Consider the following 27967-nt stretch of genomic DNA (forward strand, 5'->3'; position numbering starts at 1 on the left):
CATGGAGATTTGAATTTGCAGGTTCATGTCTCAGGTGTGGCCATCCTAGGCCTATCCCAGGCCTAATCCCGATGCAAGTGGTGGGTTGTGGATTTAAATTCTACTGAATGGGCCCCCATTTTATAAACGGGCCCTTGTTTATAAAACAGGGGCCCGTTCCATTTTTTTGCCCGTTGGATTTAATAACGAGCCCCCGTTTCTAAATAACCGTTACTGTAAAAAAAAAAGACAAACTACACCGATTTACCATACTATCATTGAAATCCATACTGACAAAGATTTTTTACATCATTTGGTAGTACTTTTTTATATTTTTACATGATTTTTTGAAGAACTTAGTAAAAAGGTATTATTTTTTGAAGATGAGTTTGTAAAGATGGGTTCTAAGCAACGTCAAAAGAAAAAAAGAGGACAATGACAGTGAACGAAATTCAAGCACAAAGAGAGGAGGCAAAATGCCAAAGAGATTGAAGATCACAACAACACTTCTGAAGCATCTAGTTCAATGCCCGTTGTAGATGAGATCATTGAAGACATCATGATGGATGCAAGAAATGTAGAACCAAACATGAGTACGACTGTTGATGCAAATGTTCATGTGGATGCGAATCCTGGTATGTTTTTAAATCCCGATGACTATGATGCCAATCAAATTGCTGATTTAAATGAAGCTAGATATAAATTTCATACACCAATATGAAAAGAAATAAAAATTGAAAATATTACACCACCCTCTTTGAAAGAAAATGAATGTAATTTGTTTACTATTGATAGCAATGTGCTAGATAATCTTAATGGGTTAGTTTCTTGGAGACAAATCAGAACACATGCGAACAAATTATATAAACAATTTTTCAATAATAAAAAGTTAGGATTCCAATGTCAATTAATGCTACAATTAATAAAAATGTTAAAAATGCTTAAAGTGATGACAAAAATAGGTATTTATGCAAAACCAAAAAGAAAAGATGAATCATATAAGAAAGTTGTATCTACTGTTGCCAATGCCATCAATTCTATCAGAAAAACAAGTCGATCTAAAGATAAGAATGCAACACGTAGAGTTATAACGACTGCTATAGTTGACAAAATGATTGTTAGTAAAAGAATGTTAAGTGATATAAGTGGCTATTTGAACTTACATCGTAGAACCTTGTCAAGAGCAGCCAAAAGAAGAGACACAATTGAAATTGATCCACTAAACCATTGTTGGAGTTTTAGTGGTAGACTTCAAAGGTCAGACATGAAATTAAATGATGAAACTAAACAATGAATTGCAAAATTTTGGCATGATAACACTAGAGTTTCATCAAATGCTAGAGATGTTTTAAAGTTAAGGGTGGGATAAAAAATTTGTGATCCTCATCCAAAACATCTTCTTGACATGACTCAAACTAAATTCTTTAAAAAATTTAGCGATGAATCTATGTTAATGAATTTACGAAGTAGTCAAAGATCATTTGAAAAATGCAAACCCTAGTATGTTAAAATCAATAAAGAAAGAATATCTTGTTGTTGTAAAACTCATGTTCAGTTTCATTACTATTATGATGTTTTTCGATATATACGTTATATGTTGCATGGTAATGATCTTGTGCAGGATTGTGGTGTTTATGTTCCACCTGAAACTATAAAAGATTTTATTGGAAGTTTATTTTGTAAACCACCTAATGAACAATTATTTCTTTCCAGTTCATGCATTTATGTGGGAACTATTCTTTGATAGGTGAATGTTTGCATGAACATGTTTCATCTGAGTTTGGACAAAAAATGGTTGATGTTAGGAGATTTAAAAATATAGAATACCCTCTAAAGGATGGAAAGATGGGGAAACATTAAGAATTGATTACAGAACATAATAGTGTGAATGCATTTATTAGTACGTTTAAAACTCATATTGTTCCAAAATATGTGAAACATTCCCAACATGCCCGATGGCTTGATGGATAGTTTCGCATATACAAGAACACATTTCCACTTGGAACAATAGTATTAGTTGTGGATTTTGCAGAAAATTATACTCTAAAATCATAAGAGGAAACTCAATCACAATACTACAACTCAGTGCAAGTGGCCATATTTGTGCACATTATATATAGACATGACCATGACAGTACAAAAGATAATAGAAATTTTTTGAGAGAGTATCATTTCTATGTTAGTGATAATTGATTACACTCTTTAGAGTTTGTTCAACATTGCTTCGAGGTATTTTATGATAATCTTAAGGAAAGAGAAATTGACATGAATCAACGTATGATATGGTCAGATAACTACACTAGATAATTCAAAAGTACAAGAATGTTTTATTGGCTATGCAAAGTTCACAAGATAACCAATGTCCAACATTTATGGAGTTTTTTTGAAGCAGGACATGGTAAGGGGGAACACGATGGAGCCGGTGCCTGTGTAAAAAGAGCTCTTTCTAGAGAACAATTGAAATTTGAGGATGCAGCAAAATTCAAAGATGCTCGTGCAGTTGTAGATTGGTGCAATTCAAAGTTGTCAAAAGGATCAACTGAAAACTTTGCAATTCGATGTTTCTTCTGGTTGATAGAGGAAGATAGTATTCCTATTCGTCATGATTGTAATACCATCATTGGATCAACTAAATGGCACTCATTTAAGAGTTCTAATTCAAACACATGGACTATATTCACAAGGCAACTTGCTTGCTTTTGTCAGTTTTGTGTTTTCGGAGATTGGGAATTTTATGTGAATAAAGAATGGGTTGAAGAATGGCAACAAAGATAATTGAGACCCATAGATACAAATGATCTACATGAAAGAACTGATGAAGACATGGACCAGATGTTTGCATCAAATGACTATGATCACATTTCAGATCTTATACAACAAGGTAAAATTGTTTTTGAAATTTGCTTTGATTTATTAAATAGTAAATATTTATGAAATCTTCCAGTGTATATTTTTGTTTTTATTTCTCATTAAATATTAAAATAAAATTGTTTTGTGCATAGGACATGTTTATGTTGTTGTTGCACCAGAGGACAATGAAGAGGGGACAGAGTATCGGTTGGCTCGATGAGTAGAGCCAAAACATAAGCTAACCACTCCTCGAGTAGATGATGATGGTTATGACTATCCAACAGGATATGTGGTTGTTGTTGGCACTTGGCTACACAAATATCTAACAAGAAAGAATGGATTGTCCACATTTGAAGATTATGAATTAGAGAAAAAGATTATCCATTACTCCCATTTGGTAGTGGCAACTAATATAAAATTGGATAGATATCATGGCAGGCCTGCTAATAAACAATTATGGACTCTCTCTATGGAAGAGCATGAGACAATTATAGATGCTTTGCAAAAGAGAGAGGATGCAGATGGTATAACATAATGAATATCAAGTAAGTTATAATTTGAACCCTTAATCCACCTCCCTTTTAAAAGTTGTGATGCATATTATATATAGCATTTTAAATCATGCATCATAATCATAAAATCTAATCTAGTAAAATTTTGTTTCAGGTCTACCACAAGTAGAAGGCATCAATGAAAACAAAGTTATTTGTGCATACTTTATGTTTCATTTTGAATAATTACAAGTAAGTTAAATTTTTGTATCCTTAAGGCAAATCCCTTTGTATTTTAAATTCAATGCATCCTGATTATAAAAACTAATCATCTGTATTTATTTTTTCCAAGTCTCTCAGAGTAGACTTGGCCTCGATGACTACTATATTGTTTGTGCATACTTTATGTTGTATTTTAAATTCAATGCATCCTGATTATAAAAACTAATCATATGTATTTTTTTTCCAGGTCTCTTAGAGTAGACTTGGCCTCAATGACTACTATTGTTTGTGCATGTACTTTATGTTGTATTTTGAGAGATATAAATCCTTATTATTATAATTTAAATAGAGTGCTTATTTTATTTTAGATATGTCTTCTTGATTACATTTTGTGTAATATACATAAATGAGAGACTATTGGTCAAATTTATGAATGAGATAATTATGTTTTAATCAAGTTCTATTCAATATATTTGTTTTGATACTTTTCTAGATTATCATTATTATTATTGTAATGGTAATTATATATTTGATTATATATTTTTCTTATCTTTGATGATTAATACTTTTTAATTTAGAATATGTTATAATTATAAGATATGTTTCGATACTTAGTTCATGATGTACACCTTTAGTTTATCTAATCACAAGAACTATTTAAATAAAATTCCAAAAATAAAATTACAAGTCCACATAATCCATATTAAGTTATTTAACCACAACTTCCATAAATAAAATTTCAAGTCCACATAATATATAAAGTATGCACAAAATATATATGATCTAATGTGCACAAAATACAATTTCACATAATTTCAAGTCCACATAATATCTAATGGGAACAATGCACATAAAGTATGCACATAATATATATGATCTAATCCTATTATGCAACTATCCATATTATATATAAAGTATGTGCACGTGTAAACAAATGTGTAAAGTCCATAAAAAAGTACATATCAGAGCCAAATAAACAGTATAATTTCAAGTCCACATAATCCATATATATATCTGGATGGTAACATGATGAACTCCACATAATATCTAATGTGCACAAAATATATAAAGTATGCACAAAATATATATGATCTAATCCTATTATGCAACTATCCATATATATAAAGTATGTGCATGTGTAAACAAATGTGTAAAGTCCATAAAAGAGTACATATCAAAGCCAAATAAATAGTAAAATCTAAGTGCTATCATCAATAACATCCCGTGGTCTCTTGTCCCCAGGACGTGGTCCAGATCCACCCGTCTCATGCTGTACAAGAAAAAAATAATATTAAAATACTTGAAATTAACTATTAAAATAATCATTTATCAAATATAGTTAGAATTCATAAATTAAGTTACAAACTTACCATATGCTCATCAGATCCTCTAGCAGTATCTCCTCTAGCAGTATCTTGTGCAGTATCAACACCAAATGTAGTGCTAGCTAACTCCTGTACAAGGTCAAATTCAAAGTGTCCAATTAAATCTTAAATTAAGAGTCAAAATAAGATCAAATTAAGTATTACATATTAATACCTCAAAGGATATCGATGTGCATTCAAATTGGCTCAAATCAAAATTATGAGGATAACCTATCCTAATGGTAGTGTCCACCTGCATACATGCATTTAATGAAATCATATTTAGTGAACATATATATGTGTACTAAATAATTTCAAGTTAAGTTACAATGTTGTAAGATTTCATATTTAATTTATGAATTATAAGATACATACCATAGATGGTGTCATAGTAGTCAGACCCTCTTCTCGATGTGAAGTAGAGGGTCCCTCATGACCTAAATTCTGGAGAAAGAAGCATTCAATGTATCAACATGAAAATTTATATAGTATACGATGATAACATATTAACTTAAAAAGATAGTACAATGTCTAGATAGAAATTTATACTATACCCCATAAGGTGTGTCGAGTTGTATTCCAGTAGATGCAATATTGACTCTAATATTAGGTGTAGTCCTTATCTACATAAACAAAATTTATTTAGTGAAGTATTAGATTGTATAAAAAAAGGCATGCACTTAATTTATACCTATATTTAGTGAAGTATTAAAAGATTGACATGTACATGTATATATATCTATACCTGGTCAAGATGATCATTTGAGAAAAGAAAATTCATATATGATGTCATCATACTATCATCTATTGCATCATGCTTAGTTGGAACTAGAGAAGATCTTGCATCAGCAGTAGGACCTACACACGTCTCATGACAACTTGAACACATATGTGGCATCCATCTAGGAGCGGATGCCATGTGAGCAGCTTGCTCACTCAAGTTACCTGTGAGGGAAGTCAAAGCATCTAATGTCGAAATGAATGATGTATTTTGGACATCTGTAGGAATCGATGGAGCAACAAGTGGAACTATGGGTGGATCTGGTAGGGGATTATTACTCCGTGCCCCTAATCTTTGTTGTGGCATTCCATGACCAACACCCCGGAATGACTTAATGTCAAAATAATTTGGTTTTTGGTTCATTACAAACTCATAGTATAATTTCTTGAAAAAATAAAAAGGGACCTCATAATTACGATGTGGTGGATAATAAAAAACCATCCACCATCTATCCTAAAAGTGTCTAGCCATTTCTGGATGCACACACCACCTAATTGAAATTCTTTTCTGGTTAGGTTGCATTGGTTCTCTTGTTTTTGGGTTAGTAAAATATGGACATAAATGAGCTTTGGTTATTTTCAAATCAATGATTTGCCTATAAGTAAAACCATTGGCATAAAATCACGCAACTCTTGTCATCGTCTATGAAATTGATGTAATTGAGAATCAATAGATCTAACTGACTCAACAATAGTTTGCATTGATTTTGCAAACTCTAGAAGATGGGGTGGCGTGATTGGCTCATTTTGGATAGTAGCAATATTTTGTTCAATCACTTGTAGGTTTTCATTAATTCATTCTCTTAAACGAATTTCATCCAATCTAGGGGGTGGAGGTGGAGGTGGTGGTAGTGGTGGTGGTGGTGGTGGAGGTGGAGGAGGAGGAGGAGGGGGTTGTGGTGGGGGATTTTCACCTAATAGTTCATCTATGTCAAATACATCCATGATAACAAAGGGCTCCTACATATATAAACATATACATGAATTATATACAACTCTATGTCAAAGAAGAATCTATTTTAGTTTTAAAAAAAACATTTATAAAAAGTAACATTTCTATGTTGTTGAATGAGATACACATGAAATATAATATAATATTAAACTTAAAAAAATATACATGTACATACTGTTGAATCTTTAAATATAAAATTTGTGCACAAAACTTAATAAAAACTTTCAATGAAACTTCATAAATCTATTATATATTGAATTTAATGCATTCATTTCTTGTAAAATGCATCAACTATTAAAATCAATATAAAATATTTCATACATAAGATCAATAAAGAAGTGGGAAATAAGATGATACTCCTTCTAGTGTAAGAATATATAAGGATTGATGATAAGTTCTTAAAATGAGATATTGAAATGTATGATCATTATGCTCTATAAACCAATATATGATCATATGATCATCATGTGAGGCACAATCATATGATACTAAGATGCAAAAATGCGTGATCAAATAGTGATAATCTATTATATTCTCTAAAATAATAGGCCAATGTATGAACATAAGATATAATTTTATATATAAGTGGAAGGATATACAAAAATGATCTAAAGTGATAAATTGGCCAATGTATGAACATAAGATAATACTTTAAGAAGATAGATTAACCAATATACAAACATAAGATAATGCTTTAATAAGATAAAAAAACCACTATATCAACATACATGTGAGGCAAATAGTCTTGAAGATCATAAGATAGAACAAAGATTAAAGTATAAGACATAAATCATTATGGGAAATTAGTCTAGTTACTCATAAAGATTAGATAATGTAAAAAAAGGAGATAATTTACACATGAAGTAAAAATAGGATTAAAAAAGGAAATCAAGTGAGAAAATATTAAACATGCCTACAAGTGGGGTAATAGAATACATGCACAAATTCACAGAAGTATAAGGATCTAAAGTGATAATAGGATCTAAAGTGATAATAGAATACATGCCCTAGAAGTGGGGTAATAGGATCTAAAGTGATAAATTTACCAATGTATGAACATAAGATAATAATTTAAGAAGATAGATTAACCAGTATACAAACATAAGATAATGCTTTAATAAGATAAAAAAAACCACTATATGAGCATACATGTGAAGCAAATAGTCTTGAAGATCATAAGATAGAACAAAGATTAAAGTATAAGACATAAATCATTATGGGAAATTAGTCTAGTTACTAATAAAGATTAGATAATGAAAAAATAGGAGATAATTTACACATGAAGTAAAAGTAGGATTAAAAAAGGAAATCAAGTGAGAAAATATTAAACATGCCCTACAAGTGGGGTAATAGAATACATGCACAAATTCATGGAAGTATAAGGATCTAAAGTGATAATAGAATACATGCCCTAGAAGTGGGGTAATAGGATCTAAAGTGATAAATTGGCCAATGTATGAACATAGGATAATACTTTAAGAAGATAGATTAACCAATATACAAACATAAGATAATGCTTTAATAAGATAAAAAAACCACTATATCAACATACATGTGAAGCAAATAGTCTTGAAGATCATAAGATAGAACAAAGATTAAAGTATAAGACATAAATCATTATGGAAAATTAGTCTAGTTACTCATAAAGATTAGATAATGTAAAAAAAGGAGATAATTTACACATGAAGTAAAAATAGGATTAAAAAAGGAAATCAAGTGAGAAAATATTAAACATGCCTACAAGTGGGGTAATAGAATACATGCACAAATTCACAGAAGTATAAGGATCTAAAGTGATAATAGGATCTAAAGTGATAATAGAATACATGCCCTAGAAGTGGGGTAATAGGATCTAAAGTGATAAATTTACCAATGTATGAACATAAGATAATAATTTAAGAAGATAGATTAACCAGTATACAAACATAAGATAATGCTTTAATAAGATAAAAAAAACCACTATATGAGCATACATGTGAAGCAAATAGTCTTGAAGATCATAAGATAGAACAAAGATTAAAGTATAAGACATAAATCATTATGGGAAATTAGTCTAGTTACTAATAAAGATTAGATAATGAAAAAATAGGAGATAATTTACACATGAAGTAAAAGTAGGATTAAAAAAGGAAATCAAGTGAGAAAATATTAAACATGCCCTACAAGTGGGGTAATAGAATACATGCACAAATTCATGGAAGTATAAGGATCTAAAGTGATAATAGAATACATGCCCTAGAAGTGGGCTAATAGGATCTAAAGTGATAAATTGGCCAATGTATGAACATAGGATAATACTTTAAGAAGATAGATTAACCAATATACAAACATAAGATAATGCTTTAATAAGATAAAAAAACCACTATATCAACATACATGTGAAGCAAATAGTCTTGAAGATCATAAGATAGAACAAAGATTAAAGTATAAGACATAAATCATTATGGAAAATTAGTCTAGTTACTCATAAAGATTAGATAATGTAAAAATAGGAGATAATTTACACATGAAGTAAAAGTAGGATTAAAAAAGGAAATCAAGTGAGAAAATATTAAACATGCCCTACAAGTGGGGTAATATAATATGAAGTAAATATAAAAGATTAAATTATGTGATATCTAGTGGTTTCTCTTTTATCTTATGTGTCACCTCAATGTGTACATCCACTTTGTTGGTGCATCATTATTTTCTTGCATTTAGCTAACTATTGTATTGCATATTTGCACCTAGAGGATAGGATAAGATTACTTGGGTAGATATCTACCTAGGTAGTCATCACATGTTCAACTCATTCTCCCTACTTTGGTAGAGATGTGGATATATGTTACTCATCTTCTCAATTTTTTTATAAAAGATTTTATATATTAGAATTTTCCTAAAACATGTCTCAAAATTATTAAAACACTTGAATCAAGGTCAAAAACTAGGAATGTTAGATACATGATATGGATGATGACAAGGATGGTTGAGAATAAAGAGATTTTGAATAGATTATGGTATACTCCTAAGTGTAGGGTAATTTTAAAAAAATATTATACATGATACCAAGGTACTTGTCCAAGGTGTCATAAGAATGGTTTTCACCCATGAATAAATAAATTATGTTTACTTTTCTCTCTTTTTTAATTTTAATGTAAGACCAAATCCTTTAGGTGTGGATATGTTAAATGATACACAAGATATTTATAAGTTTTTAAAAATCCAAAAATAGGACCAACTATGGACCTATTATGCAATTTCATGGCATAATAGGTCCATAATTGGTCCTATCATACTAAGTAAACATGTTGAATTAGCATAGTTTAAGTGTTGGAGATGAATTAGATGATGAAGTTGGCAATTTGAGAAAATCATGTCATGTTGTGGCTTAATAGGTCCTATTATGGACCTATTATGCCATGATGGCATAATAGGTGGACTATTATGAAATGTCATGGCATAATAGGACCTATTATGCCATGATGGCATAATAGGTCCTATTATGCCATGATGGCATAATAGGTCCTATTATGCCATGACATGATATAATAGGACCAACTATGGACGAATTATGCAATGTCATGGCATAATAGGACATATTATGCCATCATGGCATAATGTGTCCTATTATGTCATGACATGACATAATGTGTCCATAATTGGTCCTTTTATACCATCACATGACATAATAGGACCTTTATGCCATGACATGACATAAACCTAAGCCTAAACTTTGATATCTAAAATTTGAAGAGTAATGTTAATTACTTTTAAGGTTATACTAATAGTGGTAAGTTTTGTATTGCCTAATGAGGATTAAGAATAATTTTGGTACATGTGTTCGGTTTTGTTTCGATTTCCCTTTCGTTTTTGTTTTCGTTTTTTTTTGTTTTGATTTCGTTTTCATTTTTGTTTTTGTTTCAATTTTGTTTTCGTTTTTGTTTTTGTTTCGATTTCGTTTTCATTTTTTTTTTTTTCGATTTCGTTTTCGTTTTGATGTTTCTGAGATATCTTATTTGATATTTTGTTTTGCTAACTATCTAGGTTTGGTTTTGATTTGTAAATTTGTTGATTAGGGTTTAGGGTTAACTGTTGAAGAATATTTCAGATCAAAATCAAGAATTTACAAATATAAAAACTAATTTATTTATAGGCTACTTTAAAAAAAAACTAAAATAATACAAAAAAAACTAAATAATACACAAAAAACAGGAAAAATATATAAGAAAATTATGAAATGTGAAAATAGATGATTGAATGTGTACCTAGGATAGTGGTGGAGGCTTGATCTCCTCTGCTCAATTTATTGTCACGGTGAAAATGAAAAAATTCGCCCAAAAAAATGATAAAAATACAATTTAAAAACAGGGGCCTGTTTTTTAAAAATGGGCCCCATTTTTTTTATAAACGGGGGATCGTTTTATAATAAAATAGGGGCCCATTTTATAATAAAATAGGGGCCCATTTTATAACAAAATGGGGGCCCATTTTATAACAAAATGGGGGCCCATTTCCTTTAGCTTCGAGTCCCTGTCACCTTTCAGCTTGGGAGCTCGAACTATTAACGGGCCCCCATTTTTTGAAAACGGGGGTCCGTTTTGAGGAGCGCATTTTGCAACGTGCAGACTTCTACGAATTTGTGACTCATTAGCTTGCACTTGCCCTGAAACCTAGGGTTTCTATTATCTTATGTTCAGGTTTGACATTTCTGGATTCATCACAAATCACAGATTCATACATATTCTTAATTTCCTCATCACCTAGTTCATCAATATAACAATGTATATACATTCTAGGGTCTTCAGCATATACTAGCCCTTTAGGTATTTGAGAAAATGCACCTAAACTATCATATTTCTTCGCAATTTTGGGAACTAGCTGGAATAGGGGTCTAGGGCATTTAATAACTTCAACAACAGTAGGGTTTGCAATAAATTCAGGAGTAGATGAAAATGCCATAGCTATAAATACCTTAATCTTCCTTAGGGATGAAAGATTTGATAGATTGCTTTGCTTCTTTGCTTGGAATGCCTTTTTCTTAGGATTTTTGCACTCTCGAAGATTTGAATGCTCGGTGAAATGAAAATGGAGCTGAAATACTTGTTTTATAATGTTATTTTCTTCCCTTGCCACATTTAATGCTTGCTGGTTAAGTCACAACTTAACTTATCTGCCAGTAAAGAAGTAATCTCAACTTCTCACCATCAACCGAGGGAATAATAGCACGTTTTACATTCAATTGCTAAACCCTCAAAAGGATTTTCTTTCAATTAGATGAAGAGTCTCCTGTCGGTGGAGTGTTACTCTGTTTTGCGGGTGGAGGAGTATTCCCATCAACATTATGTTCTGATTTTCTGATCCATTGTTTTGAGAATTCTTGCTTTACCTCTTCAACCTTTTCTTTACCTTTCAATCTAGGACCTTTGTTATTTGCTAGTGAGGACTTGCTTCTACAAAATTTAGCAATGTGTCCAATCTTGTTACAGGCATAACAAGTCACATTGTTTTTTTGAATTGCTTTCCCATATCCTATGCCACTTTGTGTTCTGCATTGATTAGATAAGTGTCCAAATCTTCCACAAACATGACATCTTACATTCATTTTGCAATTCTCTAAATTATGACCAACTTTGTTGCATTTAGAACATTGACCGGTGGGTATATTGGTGTTCTGATAGTTTCTAGATCTACATTGATTTACTCTGTGACCATACTTGTTACAGTTAAAGCATTTGCCATTAAATTTATAAGCAATTGGTTGTCTTACCGATTTTCTATGATCATGTGTGTTTGTAGTATCGGAGCTTTCACTAGGTTCAAAGCCAAGGCCATTAGTGTCACCATTAGGTTTCTGATTCTTCAACATGTCACCAAGTTCTTCTGAGCTTTTCTTGAGTTTCTCCTTGTGCTAATTTACAGTAGCTAGTTTTCTTTCCAAGATTTCTTTCTATCTCATAAGTTCATTTGAGTCATTTTGTGTGTGTATCAGATCTTTCTTCAACATATCATTTTCATAACTAAGTCTTGTGTTTTCATTTGCAACATCATTCAGTCTTCTAGTCAGATATTCTTCATTTTTCTTCCTATCTTCAATTTCTTTGCAAAATCTCATAGTCATATCCTGCATCTCATTCTGTGTTGTACTTATCTCTTGTCTTAGTTTGTTTGTTAGATCATTAAGAGTTTCCTTTTCATCTCCTTCTTTTTGCATCTCCTCACAAAGTTATCTTCTGTTATTCCTTGCTCTAGTGTAATTATCTTGAAGTGCTTGAATGATATCCTGAGCAGCTTTTAGATCATCTTCAAGTTTGAAATTCTTCAATTTTTCTGTATCATAGTCTGAAAGAGCTGTTTCCAATTATTTCTTCAAGTTATCCATGTCTACTAGTTGCAAAATCTTCCTCAAGTTGTTAAGCTTCTGAAAATAGAGGACCAGGCTCTGATACTAATTATTAGGATTCCCAAAGATACTGAGAGGGGGGGGGGGGTGAATCAGTATCTAACCAGTTATAGAATTTACTTGATTTAAAACATGTAAAGAATATCAATACAGTATACCAGTAAACCAAAAATAATGTAGTAAACAAAGATAACAACAACCACATGAAAAGCACACCATAATATAGTAGTTTAATGAGGAAACCCGATGTGGGAAAAACCTCAGTGGGATTTGTGACCCACAATATTCGCTTACTGGCCAATAAGTGAATATTACTCTTACAATAGGGGCCTGCACATGCAGGAAGGCCAAGTGCCTAGAGCTCATAAGAAGTCACACTGACTTACAAAATGGATTATACAAATCTAATGTCTTGTACTACTTCAAAATAGCATCTGGTATGCCAAATCTAGTACCGGTTTTAGCTCTACTTCATACATAAACCCTTAACCTATAATTCGCATATTAGGTCTATTTTATTTTGCCTATCACATTATTACTAAATATTCTACAATGATCTCATACATATATGAGTCATATTACAACTCATCATGTTGGCTTACAATGATTTTACAATAATTACAAAATACATAATAAACAAAATTCTTGTCAGCCAAGGTGCCGATATCCTTCCTTTACCGGTGTTCTGTGTGCCGGTGTAGAGTTTGTCATTGCCAGTGTCAGTATATTGTCTTGCTGATATCATTTGATTGCAAGGTTGCCATCAATGAGAAAACCTTCAGTCACCTACAATTTCTCATTGGAGTGTGCATTTGCCAACAGATTGTATCGTGGTTTTGTGGATGCAGGATTTGCAAGTACTAGACATCCACTGCACCTGGCTTCACAAGTCTGAGCATGTCCTATCCCAATGGCAAGTTGAAAGGATATGACATAAAATCCCATTCTACACTCTAGGTTTAAGATTGATTACCCTTGTCAGTCTTGTGTGAGTTGTTGTTCAGTGTTGAGTGATCTCTTGGGTGCTTTTGATGGTATGCTTGGAGTGTTATGTTATTGGTTGATTTAGTTATTAATTAATTAAATGATTTATATAGTTTGATAATGTTAAATTTAAATTAATAGACTTATATAGTTTATAATAATAATAATATATATATATATATATAGTTGTTAATAATAAAATAAATAAATGGTTGATATAATATTTGAAGTAATATTGGTAAATGACTTTATAATCATTGGATGTTTATTATTTATTATTTATTGGGATTTATAGTTAATTGTGCCCTTGAGTTATTTTATTATTTACCTTCTTAATATATTCTTTCTACTTACCCTCTTATTCTATTGGCCAAATTATTGGGTAAATTAAAAAATGTCATATTATTTTTACCTCGGATTTTGGAGAGAGTTGGTAAGAAATATTACTTAGAAAATTATTCTTATTGGCTGACATTATTGCATAGTTTGGGTTTTGATTTCTATTTATTTGCTTTCCTATGATTTCATGGGGGTTGGCTTCTCTTATGCATTTTCTGGAGTTGGATTCTTGATTGCTTGCTAGAGTTGGATTGCTTGGGATTGTTTGGATTTCAACCTTCTTCCTCAATTTCCCATTCAACATTTACCAGGTTGGAGGATTCTTTCTCTAGCATTTTCAATTTGAAAAGATTGTTTGCACCGTGTCTGTTCTTGAGATTTTTGGGAAAAATGTTTCTTTTATATAGTTTTGTATAGTCGCATAATTTGATTTATGAAATTATTATATAGTTGACCTATAGTTTGGGGGAAATATATTTTGCTATGATTTTGCTTATTTTCGTGAATGATCGGCACTATGAGTTTCTGGATATTGATTGTTGGCTTCCTCTATGTTGAATTTTGAATAAGATCAGAGGTTTGGTCCTTGCATTTGAGTCTCTTTATTGTATAGTGGAAGTTAGGAGTCTCAGTTTGTTTGTCTTAGAGTTTTCACGTTCAAACAATGTCGGGAGATGCTTTCTCAGAACTTTGGTTATGCCTTGTTTATTTACCTTTGAGTCTTGAAACCTTATTGATCAGCTTTGTTTGATGGTTGCGTTCATCATCATTGTATTTTTGGAACCTTATATTACTTCCTTGATTCTATTTTATTTCCGTAAGTTTATTATCTTTGTTTGAGTTTCTGAGTATTTGTGCTAAAACTACATATTGTTGGCACTTGCATGAAGATTGCATTAATGATATGTTATGTTGTCATTGATGTCAACTAAACTGGTAATAGTATTTATGATATTGCTGATATTGTTGTTATTATTGATATTGGCTTGTAACCGATAGGAAGAGCTTTGTGGAAGATGTTGTAAACCGGTATGTTAGTTTGTGAGTTGAACCAGTAAAATGATGTATAAGGTTAAACCTTTTCTATTCAATGTAATCGGTAAACCCTACCAGTTGTTTTTTTTGTTAAACCCTAATCAATCAAGTTTGTTGGTTTAAGATCTAATGATGAGCGGTAATGATGGAGACACATGTGATCATTGTATGAGGATAAGTTCATATTGTTTTGGTGCATTTGTTCATTTGTTTGATTGTCTAGGGAATGAGAAAAGTGAATTGCATCTAATGCATATCGCGTGATGAGTTACAAAGTTTGATGAAGCGGTTATCATGGAGCGGTTGGAATTTTCTTGAAGAATGTGAAAAGATTGTTATGATTTCTAATGGTCAAGATTGAACCAACTTATTTGTAATCTCTATGAGAGAATTAGGTTTTTGTTGTGTTACCAACCTAATTAATTTGTATTTAAGGTTGATGAAGTTGTTTGTAAGAGTGCTGGCAAAGTGTTGGCTAAAACTAGTTGAGTGTGCAGTTGCCTAATTGAAGAATGGATCTGCGGTTTGTGTAGAAGCAGATTGAAGCTTAAAAGGATCTGATCAAGCAAATGTAGTGCTATTCAGATAGATCAAGAAAACCTATTGTTTTCTAACAATTATAACAAAATTGAAATCCTCTAACCAGGTAAGCTCTAACAAACTTGATTACTTCTTAAATCCTCTAACAAGGTGGTCCATAAGCTTGGATTCTCAAACCCTCTACCGAGGTTACTTCTAATAGGGTATTGTACTTTTTATCAAGTCATTTTTGTAAATCCCTTAACTCAGTGATTCCTAACAAAATCAGTTCTTAACAGGACTTATTGTAAATAATTTAATAGGCTTGGCTCCTAATAGGGCGAACTTCAGAAGAGTTCATATAGCTATCCTTGTGAGTCTCATCTCACCGTGGTTTTTACCTATTTGGGTTTTACACGTATAAACATTTGGGTCAAATGGTGAATTTTTTTGTGGTTATGATCTTATTTGTTGATTTGATTGACTACTTAACTATTCTAATAAGGCATGATAACTGGAAGCATTGAGAGATTGAATATGTTGAGATATGATTAAGCATTTTTATGTTTACAAGATTGAAGTTTTTTACTGTGAAGTTGTTATAATAGTTAACCAGTTGATGTTGAGTATTATTATGAGTATTGATCTTGATAGTGAAAGTTTACTTTGTGAGTTTGAATTTGAGATTGGGAAGTTTGTATCAGTTTTTTCAGCTTACTAATTCACCTCCCCCTCTCAGTAATCTACTAGATACTTATTCTTTCATCATACCATCAATTAGTATCAAAGCATCTCAGATCCTCTTTAACCTAAAATCCTAACAGCTTGAGGAAAATATCTTGTAGATCATGATGAATAAATAAGGTCTGAAGTTTAACAAAGATAACTATAGGATATGGAGTGATAGAATGAAGATTTACATTAAGAGTCTGGGAAGTCAGTATTGTTAGATAATTGATTAATCCCAAAGACACTGAGAGGGGGGAGGTGAATCAGTGTCTGACCAGTAAATGAAAGATTTAAACTTATTTACAATTCTATAACTGAGATTAATATGTCAACAAGAAGAGAATAATGTAGTAAAGAGAAATAAAGGAATCAACATCAATGCATGCCATAACACAAATATTTTGGTGAGGAAACCTAGTAAGGAAAAAACCTTGGTGGGATTTGTGACCCATAATATTTACTCACTGACCATATGAATAAATATTACTAGTACATAAGAAGGCCAACTGTCTAGAGCTCACTGCTCAACAACAAAAGTGGAGTCTCACTAACTACAACATCATACTGATGTAAACATAAAAATGAACTCTTACAATTTGCATCAAAATGCTAAATGAGTTTGTTGTTGTCCTTTGTCTGATACCAATTCTGCTTCTGCCATAAAACCTAGCTAGTATGCTGTCAAATGATTATGCCTATACAAAATAGTCTTCTGTCTACTCTACTTTTTATTCACTCCAAAATGAACACATCAAAATGCATATACAACTATTCACTATCCTATCCTATATATATCTCTATCTTATCTCATATTATCACTTACTTCCTTTTAAATGACCTACAAGACCTCATAAATATATGAGTCTTTACAATACAACATGTTGGCCATACTATTATAATTTACATTACAATGTATTTCGCATAAACAATATTTATTGTCAAGTCTGCCTGGAATGCCAGTATAATCTTTTCTTGGTGTAAACTGGATGCTGATGTGAATAAGCCTTCTTGTATCTTCCAATTCTAGTAGGTGAAATCTATGGCTGGTTGATCTTGTGGAGCCATGTTGCCATCAATGACAACATCCACCCTTCTCATTTGAGTGTATAATGCCAACAATCTCCCCCTTTGGCATTGATGGCAACATGAGAAAAATCAAAAACTGTGAATCCAAAACTGTGAGTGCTCCCCCTGAGTAAACGATCTATTCATCTTCTTCTGTACACTTTTCTCCATGCCTTTCTCAATACATTTTTATCTCCCCCTTTGGCATTGATGGCAACACTCATGAGAAAAATAAAAAACTATGAATCCAAAACTGTGAGCGCTCCCCCTAAGCAAATGATCTGTTCATCTTCTTCTATACACTTTTCTCCATGCCTTGCTCAGTACATTTTTCTCACTATACACTCCCCCTTTGACATCAATGACAAAGGATGTCAAAAAATTTCAAAAAATCAAAATTTTACTTAGATCCCTAAAGTCTGTTGTGTACAATTTGAAAAATATCTGCAAGAACTAAGTTCAGACCCTGCATGAACTTCGTATTGTCGATAATTATTGTTTCTATTTGCCTGATCATTCTGGTAAGATGGTGCATTTTTTGTTCTGGTGTTCTATCTCCTTGAATTCTAGCCTTTGATAGTGCATTCCGGTGAGTGATTAGATTGTCCAATCTTGGACCAAGCTTATTCTTCAACTCCCTGGCTTTCATTTTTAGTCTTGCCTTTTCTTTTTCAAGATTTTCAATCTTCTCCTCATGTGTAGCCATCTCCTGTTCTATGACTGATGTTAGTTCAGAAGAACCAATTATATCATCTGCAATATCATCAATTTCCTTTTGAGTTTTTCTGATATGATCATCAATATCTTCTATTAGTTGATGTGGTTTACAAACTTCCCAGTATAATTCCTTATACTCCAAATTGCTAGAGTTCAGTGTTGGTAGTAGTGTATCAATCTGTTGTGTACATTCCTTTATTCTTTTTCTAAAGAATACCTCCTTTTCCTTATGAACTTTTTCTTCAGTAGTCTTCTCATTTATTGTGTCTAATGACTGAATGTTAGCAGAAATGAATTTGGACAATGTGTCCAATTTACCTATCGTGCCAATAATATGATCTACCTTGTACTCTAGTGCAATCATCTGCAAAATTGGTAGAGAATCATCAATAGTCTTAAATTCTAAGGCATTACAGTCCATTAGTTTATTTATAGAATCCAATAGTACTTCTATGACAGATGTTGGTCTGAAATCCAAAATTGAAGAACTGGGAGAGGTGCTAGGTTCTGCATTATCTTTCTTCTCTTCTTCTGATTTCTATATGTCATCATTATTAATAATTACATTGTTTGTATTTTTTATGTTATCCTGCTAAGTGTCAACTCTCTTGACCGGTGACTTAGAGATCTCAACATTTACGGATTTTGATTTCTTCTCCTCAAGACTTTCTTTATCTACACTTTTATTTGTATTATCAACAGTTATATTATCAATATCATTATTTACAAGAGTGTCAGTGGGTTGATCCTTACCAGTTTATGGAATAGAGGTATCATCCATTGTAATGTTTATGTTCTGAGTATCAACCTTCATTGTGAATAGAATGTTTGAATCGGGGAAAACCGCATCTGTTGCTTTTTCTTCCTCTAATGTCTTTTCTATGGGCTGATTCTGCACTTCTGCCTGTGCCTCTGCTACTGCCGGTGGGGTGTCCTGAGCCGGTGGTGGTAAGTTATGCTTTATATTTAAGTCAGGGACACTTCCAACTTTATTCTTCCCCTTATCACCTTTTTGGTATACCTAAAAAAAGATTTATCAACTTTTTGTCTTTCTTTTTCTTCTCTTTTCACTTTCTCCAGAAAGAAAATATCCCATTTGTCTATTGTCTCATCTGTGATTTCCATTATCCTGCCATCCACGAGGCTTACTTTTTGGTGACCACTTACAAAAACATTTATGTTATCCTCTGCTATCAACTCATCTATTTCTTGTCTAGACTTGGCTGGATGAACATCCAACAGTGCTTCAACCTTCAATTTCTTGTCCAATTCCATGATGGACATTCTTTTTGCCTCAAGTCTTAGATATAAGTCATTGGGGAGAACATCAATGACTTCAATAAGAACTTACTTAAATATATCTAAATACAAGATTATGCTTTCTTCAATAGTGTTCTTATCCGAATCATCAAAAGAATGATAAAACTTACTGACATTGCTGAGATTACCATCCTGATTTATTTTTTTAACGAGCTCTGTTGGGGAAAGTGTATCAGATGTCTTTGGTGTCAGTTCCTTCCATTCAATCTTCTTCTTTGGACCGCTAGGCTCTTTCACAACCCATTCTTTCTTCCTAAGTGTCCCTATTTGCTTTGGTGATGGAGCAGGAGAGGGTACCAATGGAGATTTTCTCTTCTTCCTATCCACCCTTTTAAACTCCACAGCTTTGTCACTATCAGTCTCGGATGAGGTAACAACAGGGGAAACATGTGTTACAGGTTGTTGGTTAGATTTTCTTTCTTTTATGTTTGCAGCAACATCACTCATATGTTAAAGTTTCAATATTCCCTTGGTAACATTTTCGACAAATTTTGAAGCATCTTTCAATGTTTTATTCCTTTTCTTTCTTTGCTTCTGAATAGCAACATCTTTCTCTATGGTTTCAGCAGTGCCAAAGAACTTCTCAATAGGTTGCAGTGGGGCATCTAGAAGTCTCTTGACATAAGTTTCCAGAATGTTGGTTTCCACTTCATATCCCATTTCTGTTACTTAAACAGTTCTAGGTGTGACAACCTCCATCCATGTTTCATCTCTCTTTATAACAAAGCATATCAATTTGTAATACTTATCAACAATACTCTGAGGGATTCTTTCTCTTTGCTTCATTCTTGCTTGAAAGTTTTTGAAGTATCCCCATACCTGCTTGTTTCTTTCTGAACCCATGCCGGAAATTGCCTCAATCTATTTTCCAACCAAATATCATAGGCAAAGTCTCTATGGCCTATGTCAGGAATCTCCTTCAAGAAGTATACCATCAAACATACAATTAAATTCCCAAATTTGAATATTCCCTTTTTATCACCCTTGATTTTGTCCAAGTTATCTATCAATTCATCTTTTAACCATTCACAAAGATCAATTTTTGCATTATTCTTTACCATTTCATAAGCACTATGAATGCATAGGCTGGAAACAAAATTCAACCTATTTGTATGTGCAACATTGTAACCAATAATCATGCTAGCATATTTAACATTGTCATCATTTATGTCTCTTACCCTGAGTGATCTGTTATTAGATGTAGCATCGGTTAGATCCATAACATCTTTGTTTGGAATTTTCTTCTTCTTCTCACGCCTTGTGCTGGTAGAGGGTAAACCTGTAACAACTTTAATGGATTCCTTGGTGATTTTGAAGGTGGATTCAAGCCATAAGAATTCACCGTGAACTCTACTTAGAACATATTGGATAGTTTAATCTTCGGATTCAGGCATATTAAGGATGTCTACTAACCCTAAATCTTCCATAATCTTATGTTCAAGTTCGATTACACCTTGTTTGTTTGAGATGACTTACATAAACATATTATTCATCTCCTCATACCCTAAATCTTCAATATTACAGTGAATGTATGCCCTAGTGTCTTCTGCGAATGTGACTCCCTTTGGAATTTTTTAAAATGCTCCAACAGAGTTGTCCACCTTAGCTATCTTAGGAATTATCCTAAAAACTAGCCTAGGACATTTGATATTCTCCACAATAGTAGGGTTTGCTATGAATTCAGGAACAACAGATGAAGAAGCCATGACGCAAAATAAATACCTTTTTCCTGTCGAATGAAAGTGAAAACCTTGGATGCCCTAGAAAGTATTTGTTGCTTCGCTTCTTGAATGTCGGTGCTCTACTTCTATTCTCTTTGAATACTTGAATTATTGGTGAGTCGAAATGAGAAATTTCAATGCTTTATAGCCAAAAAGTTAACTAACAACCACATTAAATGCTTCGCCGATTTAGTGAATTTCCATTGTAACCCAACATATGTGCCGGTAAAGAAGGATTGTGACTTTCTTACCATCATTTGAGGGAAAAAATGCATGATCTTCAATTAGTTGCCTTACCCCTAAGGATTATTCCTTATTTAGATGAATAATATCATTTCGGTGCATGATTTCTTTGTTCTGTTGGTGCAGAGCCAGATTCATCATTTCTCTGATCTATCTTCTTGACCCATTGTTTAGAGAATTCTTGCTTGATTTCATTCACCTTTTCCTTGCCTTTGTTGGCATTCTACACTCTAATGACAAATGATGGTGTTGTCATTGATGGCAACCTACAGGCAGCCACCCAACATTCATTTGATAAATCACCGATAGACACTGACACCGGTAGACACCCTAGCTAATAGGAACAAACTTTTGTTTATTGTATTTTATTGTAAATATCTTTTTGTAAAGTCGACAAGGCATATTGTAATAGACTCATATATGTATGAGATCTTGTAAATCATTTTGTAATGAACTAGTATGGATATAGTAGAAGTGATGAGCGAATATTAAGGCAAATTTTGTGTAAGGTTTATGGTTATAGTATGAGCTTAAACTAGTATTGAACCTAGCATAGAAGATGTTGAATTGTAGCAGTATTTTATATTGGATTCTCATAATCCATTTGTAAGTTAGTGAGAATTCCATTTGTAATTGAGCAGTGAGCTCTAAGTAGTTGGCCTTCCTACATGTGTAGGCCCCTCTTGTAAGTAATATCCATTCATTGGCTAGTGAGTGAATATTGTGGGTCACAAATCCCTCCGAGGTTTTTCCCACATCGGGTTTCCTCATTAAACATCTTGTGTTATGGTGTGTTTTCTATGCTATCTTTATTGTTCCTATTTACTACATTAATTCTTGTTTACTGGTACACTGTTTTGGAATGCAAAATACTTAATAAGGTTAAATATTTTGTTAACCGGTTAGATACTGATTCACCCCCCCTCTTAGTATCTTTGGGACTATCATTAATCCTAACAATTGGTATCAGACCTTGGTCCTCTATTTTCAAAATTCTAATAGCTTGAGGAAGATTCTGACACCGGTACAGATGGAGAACTTAAGAAAGCAATTAGAAGGAGATCTTGTGGACTATGATGCAGAGAAATTGAAGAATATCAAACTTGAAGATGATCTAAAGACTACACAGGAATTCATTCAAGGACTTTAGGAGAATCTCACCATTGCTAGAAATAAGAGAAAAGAACTTCATGAGAAGATGTAGAGTGATGATGATGAAAAGGAAACTCTTAATGAGCTTGTAAACAAGATGAGGCAAGAAAACATGACTTTGAGGAATGAAATGCAAGACATGACTATGAGATTTTGTAAAGACATTGAAGATAGAAAGACGAATGAAGATGACTTGACTAGGAGACTAAATGATGCTAGAAATGAAAATCTAAGACTCAGTCATGAAAATGATATGTTGAAGATAGATTTGATTCACATGGAACATGATAAAACTGAACTTATGAGACAAAAGGGAATTCTGGAAAATGAGTTGGCTACTGCAAATCAACATAAAGAGAAATTCAAGAAAAGTTCAGAAGAACTTGATGGTATGCTGAAAAGTCAGAAACCTAATGGAGACACTAATGGACTTGGATTTGAAGTTGGAGAAAGTTTCGGTACTGCAAACAATTATGATCACAGTAAACTGGTAAGACAACCTAATGCTTACAAATATAATGGGAAATGCTTTAACTGTAACAAGTATGGTCATAGAGAAAATCAATGTAGATCTAGAAACAATTAGAACATTAATGCACCCACCAGTCAATGTTCCAAATGCAACAAAATTGGTCACAATTCAGAAAACTATAGAATGAATGTAAGATGTTACGTTTGTGGAAGATTTGGGCATTTATCTAATCAATGCAGAACACAAACTAGCATAGGATATGGAAAGGCTATTCAGAAGAATAATGTGACTTGTTATGCTTGTAACAAGATTGGACATATTGCAAAAAAATTTAGAAGCAAGACTTCATCGGCAAACAATAAAGGACCCAGTTTGAAAGGCAAAGAGAAGGTTGATGAGGTAAAGCAAGAATTTTCAAGACAATGGATTAGAAAGATAGATCAGAATGTTGATGAGACTATTCCTTCACTAGTAGAACAGAGTATTACTCCACTGACAAGAGACTCTTCATCCAACTAAAAAAGTAACCCTTGGGAGTATTGCAACAAGTTGAAAATCATGCAAGTTTACCCTCGGTTGATGGTGAGAAGATGGACTTCTTCTCTACCAGCAGATGTGTTAAGTTTCAGTTAACTGGCGAGCATTTATTGTGGTTGTTGGAAGAAAAGACATTATAAATCATTGATTTTCCCTCTTTTTCAATTCATCAGGCATACAAACTTGTAGACAGTGTGAAAATCAAAGTGAAGGCATCCAAGGTGAAGAAGTGAAGCAATCTCTTTCAAGCACTCAAACCATTATCATACAAATTAAGGTATTTATCAATGGCTTCCTCCTCTGCTTTGGAATTTATTGCAAACCCTATTGTCATAGAAGTTGTGAAGCGCCCTAGGCGCATTTTTAAAAATCATTCCCAAGATAGTGAAAAATGGTTCCATAGGTGCTTTTTCAAAAATTCCAAAAGGTGTTGCTTATGTTGAAGACCCTAGAATCTATATTCATTGCCATATTGAGGAATTAGATTCTGAGGAAATATTGAAAATGTTTAAAACTGTTATCTGTGATGAAAATGGAAATGTAAAACCAGAACACAAGGTAATTGAAACTTTAGGTTTTGTGGAAATCTTGGACATCCCTGATTTTCCTAAGGAGGTAGTAAGGATTGTCCTTAGTAGAGTTCATGGAGAATTCTTTTGGCTAGATTTTGTTTGTAAAATCACTAGAGAAGCAATTAGGGAAGTGACAAGTTTACCCTCCACCGGTAGTAGGCCAGATAAGACTAAGAAGATTCCTAATAATACTATCATGACATTAATAGGAGCAACATATGATAGCAAATCCTTGAGGGTAAATGATGTCAAAGATGAGAATGTCAGATTTATAAGCATGATCCTAGGATATAAAACCACACATGCAAACCAACTTAACTCAGTATCCAGTCTTTGCATTAAAAGTGCTTATGATATGGTGAATAATGATGCAAAAATAGATGTTTGTGAGTGGTTAAAGGATGAGTTGATAGACAACCTAAAAAAGATCAAAGGTGATAAGAAAGGTACTTTTTGTTTTGGCAATCTTCTTGTATGTCTCATGTTGTACTTCACAAAAGAAGTTCCCCTTATTGGAAAGAAAGACTTTGGATATGATATACCGGTAGGCAAACAACTGTTAGAAATCTTCACCGGTATGGGCACAGACAAAGAAAACAATATAATAGAGTAATTCAAAACCTTCAAAGCAAAAATGAAAACAAGAGAGAGACTGCCACAAAGTATTATAGACAAATATGAAAAAGAAATATGTTTTGTAATAAAAAAGGATGAAATCTAGATTTTGGAAGTTCTTCCTAGAACTGTATGGGTAACCGAAATGGGGTATGAGGAAGATGTAAATATCATTGAAACTTATGCTAAAGCCTTGTTAGAGGCACTTAGAGAACTAGAAGAAAAGGTATTTGGAAATGCACAAACCATAGAAAGTGATGTACAAACATTGAAACAGAGAAAGAGAAGAGAAAAGTACATAAGGAGTGCATCTAAACAAGTTAAGGAAATAAAAGAAAATGTCATGAACATAACCTAAATAAAGGAAAGTGACTTAGAAGTATTACAACCGGAGGCACACATCTCACTGGTTGGTACATCATCTGACAGTGAGATACCTGCTGAGTTTAAAAGAGTTGATAGGAAGAGAAAACCTTCACTGGTACCCTCTCCTCCTCCCAAGAAAATAAGAACACCAAGGCAAAGACAATAGGTAGTGAGACCACTGGCAAAGAAGTTGACATCAAAGAAGAAAAAGCAACAACAAGTTATACCACCATTGGACAACTTACTAAGTGAGATAATTGATGACAGTAACTTAGCTAATGTTAGCAAACTGTACAATACATTCACTAATGAAGAAAACAAAAGTATTAAGAATACCATAATACTACATCTTGATATATACAAGAAAGTATTAATAGAAGTTGTAGATGATTTTCCAAGTGAATTGTACATGAGGTTAGATGTAGAGAGAATTGCAGTCATGGAGCTTGACAAGAAACTAAAGATTGAAAACTTCTAGCTATACATCTGGTCAACTCTGTAGAAGAAATTGATGAATTAATTAGTGAAGCTAATAGATTAGTTTTTGCAATTAGACCCTGACATGTAAGCCTAATGGCTGGTAGAGTCAATGAAATTGCAGAAGAAACAACTGACAAGTGGGATATCTTCTTTGTAGAGAAAGAAAAACAGGAAGAGCTGAATAGAACTAAGAAAACTTTCAAGGTACATCAAAAGGAAAGAGACATGGGGAAAGGTAAGGTAGGTGGAATACCAAATATAAAAGTAACTCACAACCTACCACCACCTTTGGTTAATCCACCGGTATAGACTGATAACACACCGGCTACTGAGAATGTGGACACAACACATGAGGACACTAACCATGAGTCAGAAATTTTGTACACTATGAACATTGATACTCGGGAAGTAAACATTGTAGTGGACAAGGATAGAAATGAAGGGAAAAATAATTTTGCTAACATTGAAAACACTGAGCAACCGACATAACATATTGAGGTTGAAACACAAACAGGGAAAGCAGAGCAAGCAGAGCATTCAAGCGAACCCTTGGACAGTGGAGTGGTTACTAGTAATACTGATGCAAGCACAGAGAAACCCATAGAGATACTGACAATAGATAGTGTAGAGAAACCAACTGAGAAACCTGTCGATTCATAGGTACACATTAAGGTAGTGCAACTGGCAACCACTGAGAAACCAAAACCATTGCTAGTAGAAATTCAAACACAAACTGATCCACCATAGGTCATTACAAGCAAATTGGTTACTCCCACTGGAAGAACTGAGATAGTAAAGGTAGTTGGTCAGACATCTGGTACTTCACTGAGCGAATTTAGACCTACTAATGTGACTGAAGTACTTCTGGATTCAATAAAGAAAATAACAGATTGTAATGCATTGGCTTATAAGGCGATTGATGACACTATATCCATTCTTAAGATGATTGCACCAAAATGCAATTTGGAGCATGTAAAGGATTCTTTAGGACAGTTAGACACATTATCTAAATTCATTTCTGGAAATATTTTAACAGTTAATCAAATAAATGAGGAAACATTCAAGGAGAAAATGGAAAAGGAAAAAGGAAAATTCTTTGAGGAAACAATAAACAAGTGCACGGAACACATCAATACACTTTTACCAGCACCAAATACAACAATTTTGGAGTAGACATTGATAAGTAAATAAGCAAAGTTAAAAAGGAGATAAATGATATAGCTGATAATATCATTGGTTCATCTCAACCTATATCAGTTATTGAACAAGAAATTGCTAGATTTGAGGAAAAATTGGAGAGAAGTTAGAGAAAGAGAAAGAAAGGATCAAGGCAAAAGCTAGATAGCTTAAGCACAAACTCAGTCCTAAATTAGACAACCTTATCTCTCTGAGGAAAGAAATATTTGAGGCATTAATTCAAGGTCAAAGGTCACCAGAAGAACATATGCATCATTGCACCAATACAATCCAAAGAACTGAGGCAACTATGAAGGACAACAATAGATTTATACAGAGCTTAAACTTGGTATTAGCAGACGTATTCCAGATTGTAACCAACTGGTTACAAAGTTCAAGTTGAAATTTTGCACTCATTTGACAATTTTTGACAACCTTTGTCATTGATGTCAAAGGGGGAGTAGTGGGATAGAGAAAAATGGTTATCAGAGGAGATCATCTGCTCAGGGGGAGCACACATTTTTGGTAACATTTTGGACTTCATTTTTGGGAACAGATTTTTGGATTTTTCTCATGAGTGTTGTCATCAATGCCAAAGGGGGAGATTGTTGGTATTCTACACTCTAATGAGAAATGATGGTGTTTTCATTGATGGCAACCTACTGGCAACCTACAGGCAGCCACCTGACACTCATTTGGTAAATCACTGGCAGACATCGACACCGACAGACACTGGCACCAACAGACACTTCACCGGTAGCGGCAAGAATGTATACCGACACCCTAGCCGATAGGAACAAACTTTTGTTTATTGTATTTAATTATAAATATATTTTTGTAAAGCCAACAAGGCATATTGTAATAGACTCATATATGCATGAGATCTTGTAAATCATTTTGTAATGAAG

At 33.0% G+C, this 27967-nt stretch overlaps 1 protein-coding gene across 1 annotated transcript; it reads right to left on the reverse strand.

Annotated features, from left to right (window-relative positions):
- Positions 1-18100: 18100 nt before the first annotated feature.
- LOC131856883 (uncharacterized) lies at positions 18101-20172 on the reverse strand. Its single transcript, XM_059208839.1, has 4 exons — positions 19836-20172; positions 19555-19628; positions 19214-19426; positions 18101-18943 (listed from the first exon to the last, which is right to left on the reverse strand). Exons 1-4 carry the CDS (start codon positions 20170-20172, stop codon positions 18101-18103), a joined length of 1467 nt encoding a protein of 488 aa, XP_059064822.1.
- Between the last annotated feature and the right edge of the window lie 7795 nt (positions 20173-27967).

This window comes from Cryptomeria japonica, chromosome 7 (assembly GCF_030272615.1).
Source record: "Cryptomeria japonica chromosome 7, Sugi_1.0, whole genome shotgun sequence".
NCBI classification, from domain to species: Eukaryota; Viridiplantae; Streptophyta; class Pinopsida; order Cupressales; family Cupressaceae; genus Cryptomeria; species Cryptomeria japonica.